The sequence below is a fragment of the Mustela erminea genome, chromosome X (assembly GCF_009829155.1).
Source record: "Mustela erminea isolate mMusErm1 chromosome X, mMusErm1.Pri, whole genome shotgun sequence".
NCBI classification, from domain to species: domain Eukaryota; kingdom Metazoa; phylum Chordata; class Mammalia; order Carnivora; family Mustelidae; genus Mustela; species Mustela erminea.
The window spans coordinates 97,060,091-97,086,115 of record NC_045635.1 but is presented as its reverse complement, the minus strand read 5'-3'; the positions used below and the strand labels follow the sequence as shown (position 1 = coordinate 97,086,115).

Genomic DNA, 26,025 nt, shown 5'->3' with positions numbered 1-26,025 from the left:
AAAAGAAAGATTGTATACTAAGAAAATATAAGCAAATTGTATTTTAAAACTTGTATAATAGAAAATATAACAATTTTCTAAATAACTGGCTCAAAATAAAGTATTCGGTGTGTTAGAAAAATAAGGTAATATTTACAAAAGTGTTACTGTGACACAGAGACAGCTATATGTGTGTTATACAGATAGATAATCTAAAAAATATAATAATCACATTGTTAAATATTAGTAGATTCACATTATATTACATTCTTAATAAATGGGGGGAAAAGCTTACACTATCTTGAGCATAGTATATACATTTTTCTACTAAGTTAACATAAAAATAAATAAAATTTTCCTCTGTTCTAAAATAATCACATTGTATGACCACATATTTTTAAAAATTGGATTTCATTCTGGTTTTCTGCTGCCACTAACTGTAGGTATTTCATGGTCAGTCTCTTTTTTAGGATCTACCATATCTTTATATCTCTCCCCACGATGTCGTTCCAGGTATGGACCCCAGTTAGAAGCTGGTCTGCAGCAGTTTACAATGCGCTAAAAAGAAAAAAAAAAACTTGTTTCAGACCATAAGTGTTACAATCTGTAAACAAGCAAATACCAAACCATATTATTAAGTTTCTTTGCTAACCAAAATGAAATAGGAACCATAGAAACGTTAAAAAAAAAAAAGAAGTGTTCATCAGAATTCTTAATAGAGTATACTAAAAAAAAAGATACCCAAATTTAACCGTAACTAGAATTACATGAACTACGAAACCAGAATAACTGATGAATATGTAAATTATTTTAAAAGAAAGTGTATGAGCCTTTAAACAACGGAATCAATCCACGTATTTTCACTGAATTGTCTGACATTTCTGTCCTGCCCCTAGAGGGAGGGTTAGGTGAGGATTTAAACAAGTGTATACTTGGGAGGTTTCAAGAACCAAACAAAGGGAGCTCCAGGGTCAAACCATTGATCAGGGTGGGCTTGGGAAATTATCTAAAAATTTGACTCCTGAGAATTTATCCTCGTCATTGTCCTAGTGAGATGTCATAATCAACTCCATCTGCCTACACCTCCATGCAAGAAGGGTCACTCGGGGTCTAGACTGGGTTTGAAATAATTTACCAGTTTTTTTCCAGTCTAAACACACTATGAGGACATGTATCATAACCAGACAATGTATTTGAAGATTATAGATATAAAGCAAAATGTTCATTTGCTTTGCACCATCTTCAGGGACAACTCAGTACAAGTATAAATATAACTTCTACATGCTAAGCACTCTCATAGTGCCTGAGGATGTAGCAGCAAGCAACGTAAGACTCTCCCTGAAGGAGTTTAGAGGCTAGTATGAGACACGCAAATAGATACGTGGCATAAAGCTATGCTATGCACATGGTAATGAGATGATTATACCAGGTATAGAAGTTGCCTAAAGGTTCATAATCCCATATTACCACCATATGAGTAATCTTCATTTTGATAAGGGCTTTCTATAAAGTATAAATAATATAAATGTGCTTACTTGAAAGATATTTCCTTCAGCTTGAATTATTTTTATGACGGCCATAATTGGAATCCAAATAATGCAGAAAATAATCATACACCAGCCTAGAGCAACTCCCCAGTCAGGGTATAGAATTTTGGCATACTCGGGCCTATGAAATTTCACCAGTGACCAGATCAAAATTGCCTGTGAAAGTAAAATATGAAGAGACAATGCTGAAGATTAGACTTTGTTGCCCTAATGATTTCAATTGCACTAATGATTAAGAATTTAATCCCATTCCTTAGAAATAGTCTATCAAAAGCAATTAAAATGGAGATATAGTCAAGCAACTAAGATAATCCAGTAACTAGCCAGAAGATAATACTAAATGAACTGATCTAAATAACTTGCATTTGGCTTTGAATAGATTCTTCCAAAATGAGCACCTCCATATATTTATAAAAGATAGAAATACTGGTCCAACATGTTTTTCAATAAACTACTTTACCATGAAATATTTCAGATTGAAAATAAAATAATATCTGAACAATTTGCACAAATGAACTTTTAACTTTCACTTATAACAGTATGGTTTTATTCTATGCTATAAGCTAGCCAGCATATAAATTCAAGGAAAACATAAAGTACCCTTTAGTGAAAATGCTTTGCTCCTTGCTTAGCAGATGTTTCTATTATTTCCCACTGCACAGAGCACCCCTTACTCCACACCCAAAACACAGACACACTCACACGCTACTGGTGCATATTTGCTAAAGCACACTTCACTTCCAGCCTCTCTTTGAGAGAAAAACAAACTCAAGGTGTATTTGGGTAAAACAGTGAAATCTGTATCTTAACAAGGAAAAAATTTGTAAGCCAAGGCAAAAAACAAACAAACAAACAAAAAATCTCTTTAAAAAAACCTACTAGTTGGGCGCCTGGGTGGCTCAGTGGGTTAAAGCCTCTGCCTTAGGCTCAGGTCATGATCTCAGTCCTGGGATGGAGCCCCACATCAGGCGCTCTGCTCAGCAGGGAGCCTGCTCCCCCCTCCCCCCCACTCTGCCTGCCTCTCTGCCTACTTGTGATCTCTGTCTGTCAAATAAATAATAAAATCTTTTAAAAAGAAACCTACTAGACATGTTGCAGCATTAAAACTAATTATTTAGAAATCTGTAAAGCAAACAAAAGAAAGTAAACAAGAACCAGAGTCACCTAGTAGTTTCTCTAAATTACTTAACTGTCTAGGTTTTACTAAAAGTGAGGAAATGGAATGTAAGAATTTTTATCAAATAGATATTCGAGTTTAATTTTAAAATAGATTAATCCTACTTAATTACAGTAATTTAGATGTATTTCCCAGGTACCATAATTTTTTACATGGCTACAAGAGAATGGATGAGGGATGCTGGAGTACCTATGACTTCACATCCTTTTATACAAAATGGATGATAATGTATACCATTTAATATTTAACGCTTTTACATTTGAAATTAAATCCAGTTGTCAAAGCTATATAGTCAATAAAAACTAGCTGGCTAAAACGTCTAGTGAGAGCTTCTTAATTGATAAAGGGTTTATTTTATTATGGGGAATTGTCAGAAGAGGAAAACAATCTTTAATACCACTGTCTAAATCATTTAGTTAGAATATGGAGCATCCAAAATATTTTAATTCAGTACATCCAGTCCCAAACTGCTCTCTGCTTGAAGCTGACCTTAAAAAATATGAGAAAAAATAAACTTAACACCCTCTAAAACAACAATAATACTTCAGGTGTGAAGCAAATTCTGGATCAAATTATTTAATGTCCTTTCCTGGGAAAAGCTCTGAGGCATGGAGACAATGAGAACCAAAACACATCCTCTGTGAAGCTTTGTGACTCCCACACCTCCACCATTGCAGTAATTCTCCATCCTATTAAGTGTTTATTTTATTATTGACTGCCCTGAAGTGTTATTTAACGACATCATGTCTATATGCCGGGTCTCTCTTTCCCTCAGTTCCTAAATAGCACCAATTGTTGAATTTAACATAAACTATTGCCTCTGTTGACAGGGGTGAGTTTCTTTTAGTAATTTCAGATAGCAAATCCCTCCCATAAGGAAAAAAAAATAATGCATTAAAATGTGAGTGTTTCTTAGCAATTAGTATATTTATTTATTTATTAAGATTTATTTTATTTATTTATTTGACAGACAGAGATCACAAGTCAGCAAGGGGCAGGCAGAGAGAGAGGAGGAAGCAGGCTCCCCGCAGAGCAGAGAGCCCAATTCGAGGCTCGATCCCAGAACCCTGGGATCATGACCTGAGCTGAAGGCAGTGGCTTAATCCACTGAGCCACCCAGGTGCTCCGCAATCAGTATATTTAGATCACAGGCCCTGAAGATTTAGATCACTGGGCCTTAGCAGAGAACTTAGGAACATTGCAGATAACTCAGCATACTTTTTAGGGAACGGCAGACAAATGATTTATTTTTATTTATTCTACTGATAATTTTTATTTATTTATTTATTTATTTATTTAAAGATTTTATTTAATATTTGACAGAGAGAAATCACAAGTAGTCGGAGAGGCAGGCAGAGAGAGAGAGAGGGAAGCAGGCTCCCTGCGGAGCAGAGAGCCCGATGTGGGACTCGATCCCAGGACCCCGAGATCACGACCTGAGCCGAAGGCAGCGGCTTAACCCACTGAGCCACCCAGGCGCCCCTCTACTAATAATTTTTAAGTACGTAAGACCTTTAAGTCTATAGGAGCCTGTTCATTTTCTCAAATTGTAAGTGTTTAAACCTAGAGCCTCAAAGACAATACTGCAAAGGCGCTTTAACTGAGGCAACTTGCAGTCATAAAGCAAAAGTTGGAAGTCATTAATTTATGATACTAGTTTGCCTTATTGTCTTCAATTTGAATTATTCAAGTTTATCTTAGAAATGTTCAAATATATACATATCATTGGTACCAAATTCATGACATACTAATACTTACAATCAGAAGAAGAGGTGTAATGACAAACCAGCAGGCTCTCCACCATAGCCAGAATATCCACCTTTTTGCTCCAATCATCATTTCGATATCTTCAATAAATCTGTTCCCGCCTTAGACCAAAAAAAAAAAAAAAAAGTGTATTCAGTTCTTGCTCATGTTTTCCTCCATTAATCATTGTGGCCCCAAATTATCTTTTTATCTAAACATTTTCCTTTAACTACATTTTATTCCTAATCAATTTTTCCAGTAATATTCTACTTTATGACTTTAGTAAACATAATGAAAATAATCACACTAAATTATTTTAATAAGATGTGTAGATAATTCTGTAGTTACTATGTACCATAAATCCAGATGATCCCTATTATTTCCAGTATAGCCGCAATCAAAATGCCCCATCCAGCACAGAAGTGGTCAATCAGATGCACCCAGTAAATTCCAGCCTACAAAAAAAAAAAAAAATTACATCTAAGTATATTTTTAATTATTTTTATGACTGATGAAGTCTTTATATCAAATCTATTCATTTGACCTTAACATGTGCTTCTTGGTTTCACCTGTGCTAAGATGTGAAAAAGGAGTATTTTCAAACGTAAACACAAATGTGGCTTTAAATATCTCAAAAAGGATGCACCTTTCATCCTATACTGAGTCACTGGGGAAAAAAGCATTGAGAATAGTTGGTCAAAATGATATGCAGTGTCTGTGTGCTGTGTGCTAGTTGCCAAAAAATGCAGTATGTGTTTAAAGTCTATAACTTTATTGTAATTGGGGAATTGTCCATTATTGGGTCTCCTGCCCTCTTCATAGTATACTTAGCTATCGAAATGTACTGCAATGGGGAAAAACTCTGGGCTAAAACTCAGAAAATCCTGAGCGGAGTCAGACTTGGACTTGTCTCTAACATCCTGTTGAACGTTTTGTTTTCCTCATTTAGATTATTAAGTACGTTGCAACTAATGATTTGTCTATGAAAAAATACTGTAGTAATACCTGAGTTACACAGACGAGACCAAGGAGAAACAAAACCAAGCAGCAACCCAAAGTTATAGGAACTCTCATTTTCTTCATCACTTTGGGAAATAAATCTTGAATTGTTGTCGTAATTGTTTCTTCAGAAGGGGAAAAAAAAATGACATGTCATAGGTCAACTCATTTGCCAGTAATTTTAACCAAAGAATTCAACTTCTATTAATCAAATTTACAAATCTATGCTGAAAATATACTCTGGGTCCTATTCCGTTTGTTTGTTTGTTTGTTTTCCCCTAAATGAAGTGCTTTCTGTATTTATTTTTAAGTTTTATTTTATTTAAATTCAATTAACTAGTTTCAGAGTTAGAGTTCAGTGATTCATCAGTTGCCTATCACACCCAGTGCCTACCCCTTGCTTTTAAAAATCCATAGGGTTCTTTCTCTTGGCAGTCACCAGTTGTTGGTTCAGATAAAAACCAAATGCTGCTCTCTTTCTTTGTTGTTTTTAGTCTGTTTTACAAGGTTTTGATAATAACTACAAGGTAACAGATCCCTGAGGGCTGATGTAGTTTGAAAGAGGATTATGGGAAAGGAAGAATTCTAGGAGAACTTTTTAAAAAGGTGAATATTTGAATAAATGGCATGGAAACAGAAAGGCCTTCTAGGTTTAAGAAATAAATATGTTCATGAAACAGAGTACTGACTGAAAACAGAAGGATGCGGGGGTGAGAGGATTAAGATACAAGCTGAAATTTCCAAGGCTTTGAAAGTCAACTGGAGGAGCCCAGACTTTATACTGTATCTTAGTCAATTATTAAAGTGTGTTATGATAAATAATGTTTTGGAACGTCTAGGTGTGTACCATGGGGGAAATTCCCTATATGTACATAGAGCCACGTGCAAAAACAATCATTGCAGTAGCATGTTTCATTTGTCAGAATTGGAAATGACCCAAATGCCCATCATTATGGCAAAAGACTATGAATTAGCTCGATCTATATGAGTATTATATCAACACAGATTCACAATACATGTATAAAAGGGTCAGAATGATACATGTGTTATGAAACTTCACATTTATGTGACAACATTTATATGTTATTTATGGATACATATATAACAGATACGGACATGGACTGGATAACACACATAAGCCATGGTGACAGTTGCTTCTAGGAAGGAAGAAATGTGAATCGTATTAGGGAGAGAAACAGAGGGGACTTCAATTTCATTTCTGAGGCAAATATAAAATATTAATAAGTGTTTCTTTGGGGTATCTACTGCATGAGTGCTTTGTACTTTTCGGTATTTAAAATCGAGTTAAAAAGAATTTTCAGATTCTAAGAGTAAAAGCTAATGGGGACAACAAGGGTAAGAAAAGGATGTTTTTAAGTAGAGGAAACACGAGTAAAATAGAAGAGGGATATGGTAACACTGGGAGCATTACTTACCAATGGATGCAAACTGAGAGTCGAGACCCAAAGTCAAAAGCATGAAGAAAAATAATATGGACCAAAATGGCCCCCCTGGGAGTTGGGCTAGAGCTTCTGGATAAGCAATGAATGCCAAATCAAAACCTAAGAAAAATGTATGACACTTCACTTAAATTAGTTGCCAAAAAGCTCACACATTTGAACATTTTCAAAATAAGATACTAGAAAAATTACATTTTAATTTGGCGACACAATCCATGAGACACATTCTCGGCCAACTATTTCACTTGCACTTTTTAAAATATTTGACTTGATTGTTTAACGAAGTGATAATGTGAGCATGTGATGTGAATTAAGCTAGTGAGATGAATTTTGTAAATGGTACATTGCTCACATAAGAAATCTTAACTATTTCAATGATTTTGTTTCACCTATTTCATTTTTTTTAGAGACTCATAAAGAGTAACAACTGTCTTAAACTCCAGAAACCTAAATTAAGCCTAGAAATTTTAAGAGAATCACATTATCAAGAAAGCTCTGCTTACGGAACTACCTTTTTAGTCTTCAGCTGTCTCTCCAAATGTTCACCCAGAATCACTAGCCGTAGTGCCATTTTAATTCATATATGGACACTTGCAAAATGGTGTATAACAAAACTAGAGGTTGAATCTTATTTTCTATTTCATGCACATTATTGTTAGAGGTGTTTTAATTCTTTTTTCAATCATATTATGTGATACTTTGTTTTTTTAAGTATTTTAAGTTTCTCCAGACTCCCAGAGGACTGACCTAGGAGTCAGAAGAATGACCTTCAGTCTAGGCTCTGTCACTTCCAATGATTTAATCTGTAAGACATGCTGGACACGAACTTATCTAGTCCTAACATTCTGCCATCAAATGATCCTGCCCATGAAAAAAATTTAATGAGGGATTCCTACCACTAAGAGCACGAGAATTCTTTTCCTAAGAATCTTAGCCAGATAATTAAGCATCCCTAGCTAATGTCTTTAAAGTTAGGAAGTTCATTATTCAGATTCCTTTAAAGCTGAACACAGCTGGACATTCAAATTTACCTGGGTTTCTATCTATATGATATTAATGTGTTTTAAAAATTCAGACCCAAGGTTGCACTTGTACATGGGGGAATACACACACACACACTCACATATATGCTCTCGTGCTGTCATAGATATATGAATACACACACGTATATACATACATACATAAATTAAATGAAGGTAACACATGTAAATGGATCCATGATGCCTGACACTTGTACAGTAAGCAATTCATATTAAGGACTACACAAAATTCAGAAAATTATCTTCTTAAACAATTGTTCCCTAATAGAGCCCTGCTTTCTCCAACCATCTAAAAATTATTACATCATTAAAGTAATCAAATTATATAAGAGGACATGAGAAAGAAAATGCAACACCCTAAACCTTGCTTGAGTGCTTTAAGTAAATTGCCACAAGTTATATAAGTGTTTCTTAAATGAGCTACACGAAATTAATCAGTTATTAATGTATAGCACCACATACCTGATTTTACGACTTGAGAGACTTCCTTTCCAGATATATGAGCCATGTGTCCCAATATAGAAAAAATTGCAAATCCAGCGAACACACTAGTGAGGCAGTTTGTCAAACAAACTACAATAGCATCTGAGAAGCAGTTGTTATTGAACTTATTATAAGATGATAAAGCAACTAAGCCACCCCAAGCCACTGAAAGGGAGTAAAATATTTGAGTGGCAGCATCCTTCCAAACCTATAAGAGAAGATAATTTCGTCTTTAAAAACATACATTTTAAATTTTTTACTTCTACAAAAGACTTCCTATATACAAATGAATAAATACAAATAACAATGAAATAAGCACCAAAAAACCAAACCCACTGCTCAGCTTAAAAAATGACATGTTCCAAAAAAAAAAAAAAAAAAGACATGTTCCCAGTCTTTGGAAGCCCCCCAGCGCCCCCTTATGATCAGATAGATCACCCTTCCCCCTCCAGTGCTAACCGCTATCCTGACTCTTGGGTTTTTCATTTCCTCCTTTTCCTTTAGATTTTTACCCTAGAAACATGTAAACCCAAAACAATATGGTATTTCGCTTTTCACGATCTGGAGTTGATAGAAAAGTTTTCTTCATGCATGTAAACCTATACACCTTGCCTCTTTTCATTCAGTATTGTATGAGCGTTACTTGTTTTCAGTTTGAACCGTATGAAATTTCAAGTTTGTGTCAAAACTGAAAAATATAGACAAATTCACGTGGTTTAGCTAAATATATGTAGTTTGGGACATTTTTTTTTCACTGCCGTGTTGCCCCACTGTATATACCACAGATCATCCTCTATCCTGCTGAGGAACATTGAGGTGGCTCAATATTCTGCTATTAAAAATAATGTAACTGTAAGTATTCCCTTATGTGTCTCCTCATACCGAGCTGAGGAACTGTGATGATGTCGAAGAGTATACGCATCTTCTCTTTCATGAAATATTGCCACATTATTCTATTGCTTTGGACCCTCACCAGCTAGGTGTGAGAGCTCCCATTCCTTCACATGCTTGCCAATATTAGTCAGAATTAACATTCTCCAATCTGGTGGCTGTCAAATGAGAGTTTTCATTACCCTAATTACTTACAAGGTTTAGTACGTTTTAATGTCTTTCTATTCCACAGGTTGTTTTTTTTTTTTTTTTTCTTTGTAAAATTCCTGCTCACGTCTTTTGCCGATTTTTTGTTTGGGCTATTTGTCTTCTTTAATATCTAGAAATTCTTTACTTATGCTGGGTTCTAATCTTTTGTCTGTTATATATGTTATTGTTCCTCCTAATTTGTGGCTTACTCTTTTTGCCTCTTAACATTGTGACCTTTGAAGAGCCAAAGATTTTATCGTTGTTTTAATGTAACTAAAGGTGCCCATCTTTGCTTTAATGTATTGTCCTTGATTTCTCTGACTTAAAAAGACATCTTTAGCCAAAGATCATAGATACTTTCCTACATTTTCTTCTAAAAGATTTAAAGCTTTGTTCATATTATCCTCAATTAACCTGAAAAAATGACACAGTACATATTAAAGTGGAAAGCCCAATTCATTTTCTTTTCTAAATGGAGTATCAGTTGTCTAAGGATAATTGATACTACCAATTACATCACTTGGATGTCAGTTATCTGAAGTAGATAGTCCATCTTTTCCCCATTCATCTGCATTGCCACCTCTGCCACATAGCAAGTTCCAAATGTTCATGAATCTATTTCTGAGACTACTGTTCCACTGGCCTATAAGTCTATATGCTAACACCACATTATTTTAATTCCTATAGCATTATAATATTATTTCATATCTAGTAGGACAAGTCTTCCTTCGTCAGAAACCCCTTTTTTTTCCTTTTTCTCTTACACGTAAATTTTACAATCCATTCTCGAGATCTAAGGAAAACTGTGCTGTCAATCTGATTAAAATTCTATTGACTCTTCATACCAATTTAGAGATGAGAGATACATATTCATTCTTAACAAGGACAATACTAGGTAATTTTTGAAGAATGATGATATATTTAGATCACTAGTTCCCTCATCATGTTTGTCGGATTAGAGCCTCACGGAGCCAGGCCTCAACTCCTTAAGTGGCCTCTCCCTCACTCCATCTAATCTGAGCCTTTTACTAGTCAGCCTCTTACAGTTTACCCCTCCTGTATCTTTGCTAAAGGACAATAATCTTAGAAATGAATCTAAGCAAATCCATATTAACAGTGAAATTCTGTTAATATAACAATATGAAAGAGAAAACCTAATTGTGTAGATTTCTAATATATTGCCAAAGATTTGGGCAAAAGTGTTATTTTTTTGTTGTTTTTTAGTCCATTGAAAAACAGGACTGCTCAGTGAAAAGCAGGCAATATAACATGGCGACAAAGAGCTTAACTCTGGAGTCAAAAAGAATGACTTACTCTCCTTGACTTCAATTATCTAACATTTTTAAGCCTGTTTGTTCTTCTGTGAAATGGAGATGATGAAGATGATGATGGTGATGATAAAAGTGTACTAAGAATGATGTGATAATTGAATAAGATAGCATATGTAAAGCAATTAGCATGTTCAATGGTAGCTATTATTATGGAAAATGATCATAAAATGATACTCAATTTCTTTTATGGAAATTAAAAACTATAATTTCCCCCTGGAAAGGTATGTAATCTATTTCCAATTTCAATAGAAATATAAGTTGTGAGAGAGTAAAATTTACTAGGTCTTCAGAATACAGCTTGATATTAGATTATTATTACATTATAATTGCTTTATACTGGCAGGCAACCAGTAGAAAGCAAAGTGGATGGATGGATGGATGGACGGGAAGAAGAAATAGATAGATGTAATTTCACTTATAACAAAATCATTACAAAGAAAATGCTCTTGTTTCTTAGGCACATATTAAGAGATGAACAACATGCTTATGTTGATCTCTCAGCTGCTTTTACTTGATACATTTTGTATTCCTATGTGAGTTAGGGGGAGCTGGAAATTGATGTAGCAGGTCTGGGTTCTATCAAAATGCTGCTGCAGACCAAGATGTGTACCTAGGTAGCAAATAAAGTGAAGCAAAATTCCAAACATAGTTCTAATCTCCGTATCTATCAATCTCATAGCTATATACAAAATTACTAATTTAGAGATTAGAAAATCTTAATTCAAGATGCACAAACTGGATGTGTAAACTTAACTACACGTGAATCTTTCTGGGTGTCAGTGTCATCACTTAAAATGAAGGCATTAGTAAAATAATCACTGAAGACCAGAAGACACTTCTTACTATAAATTTGTATGATTCTCTGCTCTCCTAAAGATTGTAACAAAGTTCAGATAGCCAAAGAAAAGGAAAAAGTATATATTTATGATCCCATGCTCAGAATATGGATTGTGAGAAATTAAAAAAGATATAGGAAAAAATTCTCATTATCAGCAAACCCAAAGAAGGAATGGGGAAGTACTGTTTGTATCAGGGTGAAGAGGAGGGAGGATTAAATTGTATGTTTCCAAGGGAACTTTAGGTTTAGGTCTGATATTTTAAAGGTAACAGAGACATTGAAATAGACCAATTTAAAATAATCGTATAAAATTTTCAGGAACTACAAAGCTCAGGTGATCTGAGGCTTGGAATAGTCACTTAAAGACTATCAAAGGGGCATTTCACCTGTGCCCAAAGTTAAGAAGTTTAAATAAAATGGAGGTCCACTTCTGGGGAAAATGTTGCATTAATAATAGTAGGGCATAATATAATAGCAATAATTGAAATCACTGTGTGCTCATATTTATATAATAGTATATCATTTTGTAAGTGCATTAATTAATATTTTATCTTGTTTAACAACCTAACAGAGAGAAGATGATGAATCCCAGCTTCCATTTTATTTGTTTCTTATTCATCATGGAAAATGGTCTTCGAGTTGGGAAGATATTAACAAACAAGGTTAAAAGATGTGAGGCCCAAGATAAATGAAGAAATAAACAAATGGCCTGTGGACACATCAAACTACACTAATCTCCAAGACTAAAATAATAAAAGTTCATAGTCTAAAATAATTTAAGTCTGTTGTGGTTAATTACTGAGTGAAAATTATTTGGGTATAGGAAAATTTATTTGGGTAAAGAAAACTTCTTTTCAAAAAAAAAAAAAAAAAGTAAAGGCTGGATTGCCATGACTAAAAACTGATTACCAGAAAAATTCTACAACAAATAATTAAATATCAAGATTCTGGGGTGCCTGGGTAGCTTAGCGGGTTAAGCCTTGGACTCTTGATTTTGGTCAGGTCATGATCTCAGGGTCATAAGATCGAGCCCAGGGTCAGGCTTCATGCTGAATGTGGAATCAGCTTGAGATTCTCTTACTCCGCTCCTCCCCCTGCATGATCTCTCTCTAAATAAATAAAATCTTAAAAAAAAAAATATCCAGATTGTAAGTATTTAGAAAAAGGCAAATTGCTGGAAATTAGCACCAGTTCCTCAAAGAATCAATATCCATTTTGGATAGCACTGCTAGTTAGGAAAATAATAGTAACATACTGTTCCTTGACTTCAGCATAAGACCTGGTGTTTTAGTTGGCCAGAAGCATAATGTGTGCCAAGAATGTGATGTGATTACTGACAAAGTGAAACCATTATTGGGCTGTGCGAATAGAACCATCCTATATAGAGTACACTGAATCTATATGGTCTCTGCAGTCAAAAGTGTAAAAGATTTTATGTATCTCTAATACACACAGCCATTATCTGGTGATAGACTAAAGTTAAAAGAGGGTTACCCAATTCATATTCACGGCAAGTAACAGTTTCATTTATGGAATGCTTCATTCATTTCAAAGTTGTGGTTTAACTTCCTAACCCATTAAGGACACTTTGATCTTAACTTGGGGATATTAACTTTGGAAGACAATGAAAATATGTCTTAGACCATTAGGCTTTCACCTATAATCTTGAGATCTCTTGAGTTTATCCAAGAAGTCTCACCATACTAGTCATCAACTTGTAGGTCGGTGTCCCAACGTGAAAGGTGCTTTGTCAGATTAACACGCCTCAAATGCTTTTGGTCAAATAGAATCAGTTATATGAATAATACGACTTTTAAAACCTTACTGCTAAAAATGATTATCTCACTTCTAAAAGGAAAGCACTAGTGTCATGTTAAATAGCTCCACGGGACTTCCTGTGGACAGAAACACCAATACATTTCACTGCATTATTCCTTTGCCAACGACAACATGATGACACTCATATGCAACCAAAGATTTTCAGTGTTGGATTTTAAGGTTTACCTCCTCAGATCATTTGAAATCCAAATGAAGTCTTACCTCGGCTTCCCTAAGTTTTGTAAAATTTGACTGTGCTCCAATATAGTAAGAAATGCCTTTCGATGCACCCTCCAGAGTCGCCCCCCGGATTAGAAGGATGAGCAGGACAACATAAGGGAAAATGGCTGTGAAATATACCACCTACAAAGAAAAACAACCAGAGGTGAGTAAGTTAAACTTGTAAGGCCCATTATATAATTGTATATGAACAAAGTCATTAACCAGTTAACATTAGTAGAATAAAGTATTAAAGATTTCATAGGTTCTCGATAAACCTGGCGATACCATTACCCAAACTGGCATCATTTTCTCTTTCTCTTCTCCCCACTCTCTGATGATCCCTTTTCAAAACACTCTGATGTATGAAGCAGTATTTCCTGAGTTCACATTGTAAATACACAGTACATCAGCCGTGGTAACTGGGAATTGAGATAGAGTGCTTTCCTAAATGTGTCTTTATAAATGTCTGAAGGGACTGAATATCACTTCTTGGTAAATTACTGCATTGAGGTGGGAAGGGAAATGATTTTATACCTGCGATAGTTAGTATATATTCAGTCCCCAAGGAGGAGGAACATAATCTCCTAGTAGATGTCCAAATCCCATGAAAGTTGATTAAAGTGAATACCGAACACTTGATACTATTATCCTTAGAGCAACCATTAAGAGAGTTTGATAACACACATTGCAGTGTACTTGGATCCTGGATAACCCACGGTTCCAGATGAGCAGATTGCCCTTGAGGCCGGCTTTTCATTAATGTGGACAATTTCTTTGATCCATAGATGTCCTATGTTTGATAATATGCCCAAGGAGACAATTTAAAGTCATCCAGAGACCAATAAAAATTAATCACCTAGGCAAATGGCCTTTAATGGATTATTTCAATATTAACGTCAAAAAGGAACCACAGGTTTCAAAAATGTGCAACTGAAACATTATTTTGGAAAGTTTCCACTGACTTTGTGAGGCCCACTATATTTCTTTGATCTAAACAGAGTGTCTCCATAATTCAGCATTAACTGAACACACTAGATATTATATCCAGAATACAAAGATAGCAGCCACAGTTACTCCTGCCTTTCATCTTTAAGGGGATTTCAGTCTAGTAGTTACCCATAAATACTCATTTTCTGGGTAGCGTACAACTGTTCTCAGAGAAAATTTCATGTTGTTCCCTGAAATTGCCATGATGCTCTCAGGAAAGTTTAAAAAATAAAGCAATAAAGGGGGAAAACAGGTTTTCCAGAAGAGGACTTTTCACTGAAAAGAGGGTTCTGAGTCGATTCTGGCCAGCTTAAAGAGAATGACTGCATATTTGAATTTTTTTCCTCTCTCTCATTGAAGGAATCCTGACACTAAACCTATATAACGAGAATCTAGACTTCAAACCAAACACTGCAATATATAATTCCATCCAAGATGTTTATTTGTATAATAGGTGACACAATTTTAAACTAGGTACTCGAGCCTCTGAATGCTGTATTAGCTAGCGGGGACCAACTTACAGAAGTACAGCTGACTCCTGAACAACACAGGCTTGAACTGTGTGGGTCCACGTAGACGAGGATTTTTTTTTCTTCAGTAAATACAGTACTGTAAATGTGTGTTCTATGATTTTCTTCGTAACATTGCCTTTTCTCTAGCTTACTTTCTTATAAGAATAAGGCAGATTATTATATTATATATATACATATATACATATATATATAAACATACTAAAATATGTGTTAATTGACTTTAGGTTATCAGAAAGTCTTCTGGTCATTGTGGGGGAGTCAAAAGTTATAGCTGGATTTTCAACTGCGGGGGGCGGGTTGGCACCCCTCACCCCCACGTTGTTCAAGGGTCAGCTATAATTGCACCATCCTGGTACTAGTTTTTGCTTGTTTTGTTGTGTTTCTACCAGGAGCAGAGATCTTATGTATTTTCCTACAGCTAGGCTGCCTACTTAGAAAGCTTTTCACACATTCAAATGTTCCCATTATAGAAAAAAACATGCATTTGATTATGCTTGACATTGAACTGCAATGAAATTGGAAAAGAGCTACATCACTACCTAATGTGTTTTTCAAATTACCTTGCCAGAAGACTTGATTCCTTTAAATAGCGCTGCTCCAACTATGAGCCAAGCCAGAAGAAGACAAAGGGCTAAATACCACACAATTGTTCCAGTCTCATCCATTCCACTTGACCGCTGGAGCGCCACCTTACTGAAAACACACAAGCCCTTTTTATGAACACAGAATCGCTTGTCTTCATACATTGAAGTTTGTAATATCTATCAGGAGATGTTTCAGAAGTATTCTATCTTATTAATACATCAATTTCATGTGAATCTTTTATTTTTTTAAAGATTCTATTTATTTATTTGGGGGGGGGAGAGAGCATAAGAACAGGGAGGGGTCAGAGGGAGAAGCAGACTCCCCACTGAGCAGGGAGTCCAACGCAGGGCTCAATCCTGGGACTCCAGCTTCATGACCTGAGCCCAAAACAGTCACTTAACTGACTGAGCCACCCAGGTGCCCCCCATGTGAGCCTTTTATTTGATGCTATTGTAAGAGGGGCAAAAGCAGTTCAATGAAAAGCTAGGCTCTGAACTTTAGGGTTAACTGTAGCCAATCCAAAATTCCAAACCGTAGAATAGAAGATCTACTAATTCCTTTAGCTATGATTCGCCCCCTAGTATATCAAAGCTCTTTTATGTAAAAATAAAATAATAACCTTACATCAGATTATTTCTTTTATTTGTTACAGTATTTTTCTCAAGGTAAAAAGATGAAAAAAATATCTAAAATTAAATCATTCATCATTCTTGTAGTTAGCATCAAACCTAAATGATCCCAATTTTATGCCTTTTTCAAAGGCTTTCTGTAAAAATCAATGATTTCTATTAAGAACGTGCATGAATCTAGGATTTCAGTTCTTAGCTTAATGTTTGGGAACATTTTAAAATCCAGATTTCAGGGGCGCCTGGGTGGCTCAGGTCATGATCCCAGGGTCCTGGGATTGAGCCTCGCATCAGGCTCTCTGCTCAGCAGGGAGCCTGCTTCCCCCCGCTCCCACCTGCCTCTCTGTCTACTTGTAATCTCTGTCAAATAAATAAAATATTTTAAAATCCAAATTTTAAAACGGTCCCACAGAGCATGAACGTTTAGATGAGGAAAGTCTCGTTACAACAATAATCAAGGTAGTTTGCTAAGAGTAAGATGTAGGTATAAGTCAGGAGAGTAGAGAATGATCAACGGAAGTTAATGCAAATAAATATAAGCCCGAATGTCCACTTTTTCATGGAATGACAATCATTAACAAAATGGATAATGAAGAATTGAAGCTTTATTTTTTCTTTTTTTTAAAGATTTTATTTGACAGAGAAAGAGATCCCAAGTAGGCAGAGAGGCAGGCAGAGAAAGAGGGAGAAAGGAGGCTCCCCACTGAGCAGAGAGCCCAGTGCAGGACTTGATCCCAGGACCCTGAGATCATGACCTGAGCCAAAGGCAGAGGCTTAACCACTGAGCCACCCAGGTGCCCCAGATTGTAGCTTTAAATAACAATTTTGCCCCCAATATTACTCATTACCCAACAGTTTATTATTCAAATTTGCTCATTATATTCTAAAATTTGAGTATTCCTTTCTTCAGAGCAATGCCCTAACTTATGCATGATAAGCACCGAACAAATCATTTCTGACAGTATTGTGCTCATTTGATAAACAATTTATAAATGACAATTGGTTGACTAGAAACTGATCTTGCAAGTTACCACTACCCCCCACAGGCTAGGTAAGCATTTGAGTCCTATCAAGTGTAGTTTGCTCTGATTCTCCTTTTTTTCTACTTACATGAGGTAAGGAATGAGCTGATCCATATTTCATTGTTATTTCCAAAAACTTTTAAACAACACCTGTTTAAGAAGTAGATCATCTAGCATACTTACTTCCAATATTGTTCGCTGGGAAGCTGTCCTGGCTGATAAATTTCACTTCCATTGATGCATTTTAAATTGTGGATGTCTGCCCAGCTTTTATTCACTTGGATGATCTCCCCCAGAATTGTACTGACATTACAATGAGTAACTAAATATTATTAAAAAAAATACACACACAGACACATACTTAGTTTTAGACAAGTACTTTTCAGGGGAAAAAAGTGTTCATTTAAATATTTATTTATCATTTTAGAGAAAGAGAGAGCATGTGATCGGAGGGGCAGTGTCGAAGAAAGAGAGAGAAGCAGATGCCTCACTGAGTGTGTGGAGTCTGATGCAGGGCTGGATCCCAGGACCCTGAGATCACGATCTGAGCCCCAATCAAGAGTCAGTTGCTCAACAGACTGAGCCACCCAGGCACCCCTCCTGAATGAAAGTTCTAATGATAAAATTATTAAGCCATTTAGATTGTTACTTGGTGAGAGCAGAAGAGAAATCTTACAAGTGGAATAAGCCATGCACATTCAGCATCTTAAATCTCTGCTACTAAGCTGGAATGAATAAATATCTGCCCTTTTAAACTGTGGTTATATGTATAGTAATGATCGCTATAAAGTAACAATCATTTCAGACGGGACTTAGTGTTCTAAGGAATTTTTAGTATGTGGACTTATTTAACCTCTGTAGATAAATGACACCTTTAAATTCCTAAGAAGCCTTAAAACTTTATTACTTTGTTCTCTGGTATACATAGGCAATCCCAGTGGTAACAGTCTACAATATCAATACTATGTAATTCCAAAGATCAGCCATTTAAGATGTGGATGACACATCCTGAAACACAATAGCACTATCATGGATAGCGCTTATCTCTACCACATCCCCACTTTCTTCCTCCTCTCCTGACTACTCTTGAGAATGGCTTGGCTTTACCAGCGGCCCTCAGAAATAACATATTGCATTAATTGACTTTCAAAGTTATCCATGCTTTATCCTGCTTTCATCAACAACCCATGGCTCACTTTAAACTTTGATCTTTAAGTAATCCGTACACCCAACATGTGGCTCGAACTCACAATCCCAAGATCAAGAGTTGCATGTTCTCCCGACCGACTGAGCCAGCTAGGCGCCTCACCTGTGGCTCACTTAAAATTGCCCCTAAATTTTTTGGAAAATCATGTAACCCTTGAAAAGATAGAATGATTCTCCATTCACAACATTTTTAAATAAATAAATGACGTTTACCTATAGGCGACCTGCTACAGTTCTCGTCTGCCCAATATGAGCAATTTTTCCATGGTAGTTCACTTTGGAAAGAAGCAAACATGTAGTAAAGACTATAGGCAATTATGACATTGTAATAGATCGTCACAAAAATGGATATCAGGACCATCGTAATTCCCACACCTAGAAAAGAGAACAATTGAAATAAAAAACAAACAAGTGCAATTTATTTTGCTAATTCATAAAAAAGATGCATCTCAATTTCCACAAAATCTATTTTGAAAATGAGAAAGCAGGTTCAAGCAGCATCTTTTCTTTTTTTCGGCGGGGGGTAGGGAAGTGGGGAGGAAGGAAGTTTTTTCCCAAATTTAAAATTATTTTGATGACTGGCTTTCTGAAACCATTTTTTTAATTAACTAGAAAATGGTACTAAGATCAAGGGCAGAAGACCTGTAGGGATCCGTCAAATTCAAGTAATCACCCATGGCCATTACTCTCTTATTATGTCTGAAAGTTCTCGTCAGACTGGGTCCTGTTGTTAAAAAAAAAAATAAAAAAAAAGCAAACACTATTCAAAGCTTGTATCCTATTGACCCACTGACCACTAATTACATCCTCCTCTATAAACCAATATTGTGGCAAGTAGAAGACAAAGGCTCAGAGTTAATGTACAAGATTTCTACAAGCATATGTAAAGAAAAGTCAATAATTTAGTAACAATCTGAATTTAAGTTTGCCAAGTTTCTTGAATGTTGTGGTTTCAAGATGCAGTTTAGCATACTGAGTACAACCCATGTGCTCAAGGCTCACTTTTGAGGTGGCTTCCTTAACATTCCCGCACAATGTTCTATTCGCCTCACTCTCAATTTATTGTTGATGCTGTGTTGAAGACTTTACAAATAGTTGGCAGCCACTAGCTCACACCAAAATGATATTGAATCTTCAGACAGGAAGGCTGTTTGATGTTTAATAACAATCGAGGCACTTTGAAAAACTTCGCCAGTATCCTCTTCTATTAGGGAATAGCCCAGAAAACATGGTGACCTGCCCTTTAACTTTTCTGAATGAGGCATTTTAAAAGATACACAAAAGCAAGAAGACAAAAGACTGCACATGGAGGAGGAAAAAAAGCCAGAGCCACAAAGTGAACACACAACTGGACTATAACTGTGTGCCACGGGACCGTAAAAGGTGAATGTAGGACAGTAACGACACCCTTACAACCCCCCGTGGTATCCTTCCTAACACCTTCTGGATCTTCAGCCCGAGAGAAACAGAAATACGGATTAGCATTTGGTCTTTCATTTCTCCAGCAAACATTCAGAGAAACGACATCTGCTACTTTGCCTTTACCAGGTCCAAATACGAAACCTTTTCCCACCCCTCAGTGAGGACAGTTATAGACACCAAGAGATCGATAGGCACAATAAGAAAAACATTTGAATACCAACCTTGAAATAATGGGAGAATCCTCCAAACTGAAACTGGACCTAAGCTAGCAAATTGTCCCAGTGAACACTCGAGGAAGAACAGAGGTAAACCAGCCAGGGCCAGCATGATTGCATAAGGTATCAAGAAGGCACCTAAAAAATGCAAAACAGAACCAAAGGGCTATTAGGTCCCCAAACGTCGACGGCACATTGATAACCAGCCTAACATTTTGAAAGCGTTCTGATATAGTGGAGTCAGAGGCCTAGGTTTAGGCCCCAGATTTACTAGTTTCTGTGAGAAAGTAGTTGTTTCTTGACATCTGGTTTTCTCATCTGTGAAATGAGATTCTAGCATTACCTAGAGAGGTTGCTGTGGTTATTAAAAACAATAGCCTGTAAAATAGGAATCCATAGGCGGTGAATGATCACAGACTTTAGAGTCAGATATACCTAGGTTTCTATCCTGACTCCACCATTTACTAGTTATGTGACCTGGGGCAATTTACTTAACCTCTCTGGACCTTGGGTTCCTCCTAAATGGGGAGAGCAAGGCCAACTCTTCAGTCTGTGGTAAGGTTTCAGCTCTAGAGCCTCTGTGAAAACACTTGGCAAAATGACAGGCACAGAGTATGTGTTCAAAGTTTATTTCCCTCCTTTCTCCTCTCCAAATAATAGTGTGTTTTTGTAAGACTTTGGGTGCAAATGCTAAATGTGATGATTCAGAGCGAAAGTTATTGCTGTGGCTAAGTGGAATCTTCTCCAAATAGTCATCGTAAGGGTCTTTCCTCAATGTTAGTAAGAAATTTCCTGGCTTCGTTAAAAGATTCTGAAGTTTGGAGAAGCATTCAAAGTTAACTTTCTGGGGCGCCTGGGTGGCTCAGTTGGTTAGGTGTCTGACTCTTGATTTCAGCTCAGGTCATGATCTTGGGGTCGTGGGATCAGCGTCAGGATGCACCTTCCGTGTGGAGTCTGCTCGCGATTCTGTCACTCTCTCTCCCTCTGCCCCTCCCCTGCATCAGCACGTGCACACTTGCAAGCTCTCTCTCTCTTTCTCTCTCTTAAGAAGTTAACTTTTGTTTTAAAAGCAAGGACCAATGCTACTGCATTTAGATTATCCAGATCCCTTTTTGATGTTTTTAAAATTTTATTACTTTACTTTTTTTTCCACCCACTTTTGAGATATAATAAATTGCTCATTCGAACTTTGGCCAGATTGTAGGTAGAAGCAGAGACAGAATATTAAACTTATTGATCAAGTACTCGACAAGTCTTAACAAAGTTTAATAAGAAAAGGGGATCAATGGATTAAAAATGGGCTTTTGGATTACATATATGTCATTTACCTATATGGCACTGTTGTCCTCATGTATTTTTCATATTATGATATCGTAACATCATACTTGGGAATTACATTTTTCCCAACCCTCAATATATATTCCATTAAAAATAATGAGACAATAAAATACTTGTTATGTACAAGTCCCTAGTCACTAGAATGTAAAGACAAATATGTCTTCATGGATGTTGCAATGTACATACCATCATTGCTATGACTAATAGAAGTTTTAGTCTTAGCAATGATAAATATGAAGAAAAGTAATACAGACTATCCCTGTCTACAGCAGTAAGGGAAATGTTTCTAGCCCATTATAAATAGTTGTGTGTGTGTGTTTTTTTTTAAAAAAGGATTATTTTCCTGAATGGTACTTTTTACCCATTATATTATTGTTTTTATTATCAGCCATAATTGGTAAACTGTGACATAATACCCTGGTCCCAAATTGTTGATACTGCTGTCTCAGACCCTGTGGTTGTATGAAGCTTCTCTTTCATAAACTAATAAAAGAATCTACAGATAAAAATGATTCCAGATTTTAGCCATAGTTATCAAAACCTAAGCAAATTTAAAAATCTGATCTATTGACATGTGGCAAATCTGAATTTCATGTTCCTCTCCTCCATTTGGACAGCAGAGAAAGAAGCAATCAAAAGAGCCTAGATTATGCATTGCCCAAATGATACGATCTTTAAAAAAACTGAGAATTGATGTGAGATATTAATTTTTAGAGGAAAAAGTGAGAAAGATAATAGCATACAATAGATAATAGCATTTGGGGAAAGGGGGCTACATTTCAATTTCTCTATTAAACCTAGTTTAATATAGTTACCAGAAGTTTATGGCCACCACTGGGCTGATGTATGATGACAAGTCACAGGAAATTTCTGAACCTGAATACTAGAGTCTACTCCTTTTCAGAGTCCATAGTGAGAAACTATGGACTCTGAAAATGAGTCTGAATGCTCTTCACTACAGGAGACCTTAGGACTTAGACACCTACAGGCCTGGGATTCCTAACTCATTTTTCCAGTTCAAACTTAGACTCAACCCATGACTAAACAATGTAGGCTCCGGAGAGGGGAATTTATTGCCACCAACACTTAAAGTGTTTGATAAACAGAGCTTCTTTCTTAAGTCTCCACGGGCCAATATGAATGTTCTAAGGCAACCAATTAACAAGGACTACAAGATTGAAACATCACCACAGAAAATCCTATTATACCAAGGAAAATAATTATAGTGGCACAGTTTCACTGGTTCCCAATTATGAAATCTAAGGGCATGTCACCTCTACACTTCTAATAGAACCTGTAATTACAAGTAAATAAAATATGGTGTAAGTGAAAAGTTGTTTCGACACTACTAGAGAATTGGGCAATTCATTTTGTTTCCCTTTGTGTGTCACCTCAGAGTTATTTTTTTTTCTCCTTGTTCTAATTGAGTCTTCCTTAATGATCTCTGAGGTATAAACAGTATCATTTTGCAGAAATTAACCACCTAGTCTTGAACTAAAGTCTGTTGCACATTCTAGAAGGATCCTTTATATACATGGTCAATCCAATTTGGAATACATGTAACTGAATATTGCAGCTTAAAATACTAAACCTTTACTTTTTTATCATCTTCTTCCACATTTGTATTTCCAAAATGCAATGCCTTACTCTACTTAAACCACCACTTGTACTTGAGCTTCAAATTAGAATGAAAATCCCCAGCCTCTTGCTTAGATTCAGTCTTAAATTAAGCCAAACACAACTTGAGTCTGAAAAGATTATCACAGGAACATGTATAAATGAAGAAGAGCAAGTCATAATGGAAGACTACATTGGATCCTAAACCAGAGATGCAGAAGTGTTAAAAATACAACTTTTACCAAGTTTATGCCTGAAGATTTTTGCAAAGCCAGCTTCCTAACTTGACCTAGCAACACATAGTCTAATGACCCAAACTCTCATGCACCTTCCTTCAGTTCTTAAACAGCCTCAGAAGCCACACAGCACATCATTTTAACTGGAAGGGAAAGAAGTTGGGGGTGGGGAATACCTCCGCCATTGTTGTAGGTCAGATAGGGGAATCTCCACACATTCCCCAATCCCACTGCATATCCAACCATAGATAGAAGATAATCCGATTTTTTGGACCAGTTACCACGGTCCTGATTCTCATCATTTTCACCAACATGGAAATTCTCAGAGGAAGCCGTCACTTTCTAGGAAAGAGAAAATATCAAGAGTTTGTCTGTCTGCTATTAAAAATCCACAGAAGTGTAATTTTACACACACATGTGGGTGTGCACACAAACACAGATGGGGGGAGAATGAACCCAAAAGCCTTAGCTGAAAGAGACACTTTCCAAAGGTTGAGGAGATTTCTGCTAATGGCTGTTTTTACTTTACAACATTTACCCCTTGAAATGAAAAACAAGACAAAACAAAACCAAAACTGAAAACCTCTTTAGGTGGCTATAATTACTACTTCTTTGGGTGAGATCATCCAAATTTTGGACAGTTACATGTGGTACCCAGCATGAAGGACAAACGAAGGTGGACAAATAAGGCTTCAGATAAAGAAGACTTAAAAATGAATTAGGTAAAATCAACACTGTTGAGCTTGCAGGAGATCTTAGAGAAAAAGGCACCTTTGAAAAAAAGGCTTCTACTAAAACAAACAAAGATTTTATAGGCTCCTTTTCCTATAGGCTGATAGTTTGGGATGTACCGAGTTAAGGTAAATTTCACTTCTCTCCCTATCCCTGGCTGGAAGCCACAGAATAATATTCAGAGACAAATTCCCCTGTCCCACCAGGTGGAGTAGCTCTCTCTCCACCTCAGAGGGAAGGGGTTCCCTCCCAACCTGTTAGCTGCTCTGGGGTATGGATGTTTCCTCAGGTCAAATAAGGACAATGCATTTTCTCATTTCCCTCCAGCATATGGACACAGTCTGGTGAGGGACAAAAACCAGGATCGTGTGGGCATACCCAAGGCAGAGGTTGAGATGACTGATCCTAAGTCTTCTAGTTACCTCGGTAAGAGTTGTTCTCTTTTCCCTCTACCCTATAGGGACGTCTCAGGCACACTTGAAGGCAATTGAAGAGAAAGGTGGAGAACCGGGAACAGCCACAGAAGGCAAAACCTGAGACGGCCTCCCCTGAAGTGTTCCCTTCCCAGGCCTCCCACCCTTCCCACAGTTTCCAGACCCCTACCTCCTTCCCTCTGCACTTGAAGAAGCTCGGGCACTTCAACTTGTCCATGGTTGACTCACTCCCTCAGCTTGCTCCGCCTCAGCTGGCAGTCTGGCTTAGCTCCACTGGTGGCAGGTGCACACTCCCCAGTCGCTACCTGCCTGAGTGAGCCACCTTGCCCAGGGGTGGGACCATTTATGGAGGGAGCTCTCCCCTCCCCCTTCAGGGCGCCCTGTCGTGTCAATTACCGGAAGGGACCAAAGTGAGGCTCTGGTTTTTCCCCAGGTAAGCTGGCATGTAGCAATCCCCTGTCCCGGCCCCGGGAAAGGGCTGGGCTGTTCAGGAGCTGAGCAGCCTGAGCCCAAGTGACTGACAGCCCTTGACTCAGAGCCCTGCAGGTGCCTTCGCAATCTCGCCTGCCTCCTTTCCCGGGTTCCCTGCTTCCTCCTAACCTTCTCTCTTAATCTGGTCTCTGTCCTGATGCTAAGTGCTGATCTCCACTGGCGCTGGGTGAGGGGCGGGGGGAGGCTGGGGCTGGGGGGGGGGTGTTGTGAAGGGCATGGTCTGTTGGGTGCGTTCTGTTCCCCCAGATACTCCTGAACAGACCCTATCGTCCTGGGCCCTGGGATTTTCCCAGTTTTGCCCCTCACTCCAAAGCACGTGATCCCCTGGGACAAACGCAGCTCCCAGAGGGAAAGCTCCCGAATTGGGCACCTTGAAAAGCAGCCACCTGAGATAAGGTTACTCAGCTGGCTCTGCCTGAAAAGAGCAACTTTGAGACGCTGTCCCAGGGACCTTTCTCAGCCTTCAGGGACAGCGTTGCCCTTTACAGAGATTGCTTTGTGTAGTATTTCAAAGAGGGCAAACAAAAACAAATTATCCAGCGGGTTTATGGGAAATTCTAACCCTAACAAAGGACTCCACTTTGCAAGAGTAAGGCCTAGAAAGTAAACTATGAGGAAACCTCTCGGCTTGGCCAGGGAGGAGCGAATTACTCTAATGCTGTTTACCAGGGCAGCACCTTTTTCTCAGAAAGCTCAAAGGATTTCATCTGATTCAGGTCAGAGAGGGTGGAATCGGGGCACACAGACGAACCAGCTTAGAGTCAAAACCTGTAGGCTGTGTGCAGCTCCTTTGTTCTCCATCTGCCGACGTGAATTTCCCACTTGCAACAGAAATACACCCTGAGAAGTCTGGGCAGGTA

General features: G+C 37.3%; 1 protein-coding gene across 1 annotated transcript; it reads right to left on the bottom strand.

Moving 5' to 3' along the window:
• On the bottom strand, positions 1-25,093 carry SLC6A14 (solute carrier family 6 member 14). The gene is made up of 14 exons (XM_032331356.1): positions 24,843-25,093; positions 23,684-23,849; positions 20,323-20,454; positions 18,893-19,054; positions 17,657-17,795; positions 15,801-15,933; positions 13,721-13,861; positions 8,411-8,639; positions 6,885-7,010; positions 5,455-5,573; positions 4,805-4,904; positions 4,462-4,571; positions 1,515-1,682; positions 1-537 (listed from the first exon to the last, which is right to left on the bottom strand). The coding sequence occupies exons 1-14, from the start codon at positions 24,888-24,890 to the stop codon at positions 391-393; spliced, it is 1,920 nt and encodes a 639-aa protein (XP_032187247.1). The 5' UTR covers positions 24,891-25,093; the 3' UTR covers positions 1-390.
• Positions 25,094-26,025: the final 932 nt, after the last annotated feature.

What these genes read in the sequence shown, in the direction of transcription:
- SLC6A14 (XM_032331356.1), bottom strand. Translation starts at nt 24,890, where the DNA reads ATGGACAAGTTGAAGTGCCCGAGCTTCTTCAAGTGCAGAGGGAAGGAG. An exon ending in TCAAGTGCAGAGGGAAGGAG is followed by an intron (nt 23,850 to 24,842) that starts GTAGGGGTCTGG and finishes TCTCTTTCCTAG; the next exon opens with AAAGTGACGGCTTCCTCTGA. An exon ending in GATTCTCCCATTATTTCAAG is followed by an intron (nt 19,055 to 20,322) that starts GTTGGTATTCAA and finishes TCTCTTTTCTAG; the next exon opens with GTGTGGGAATTACGATGGTC.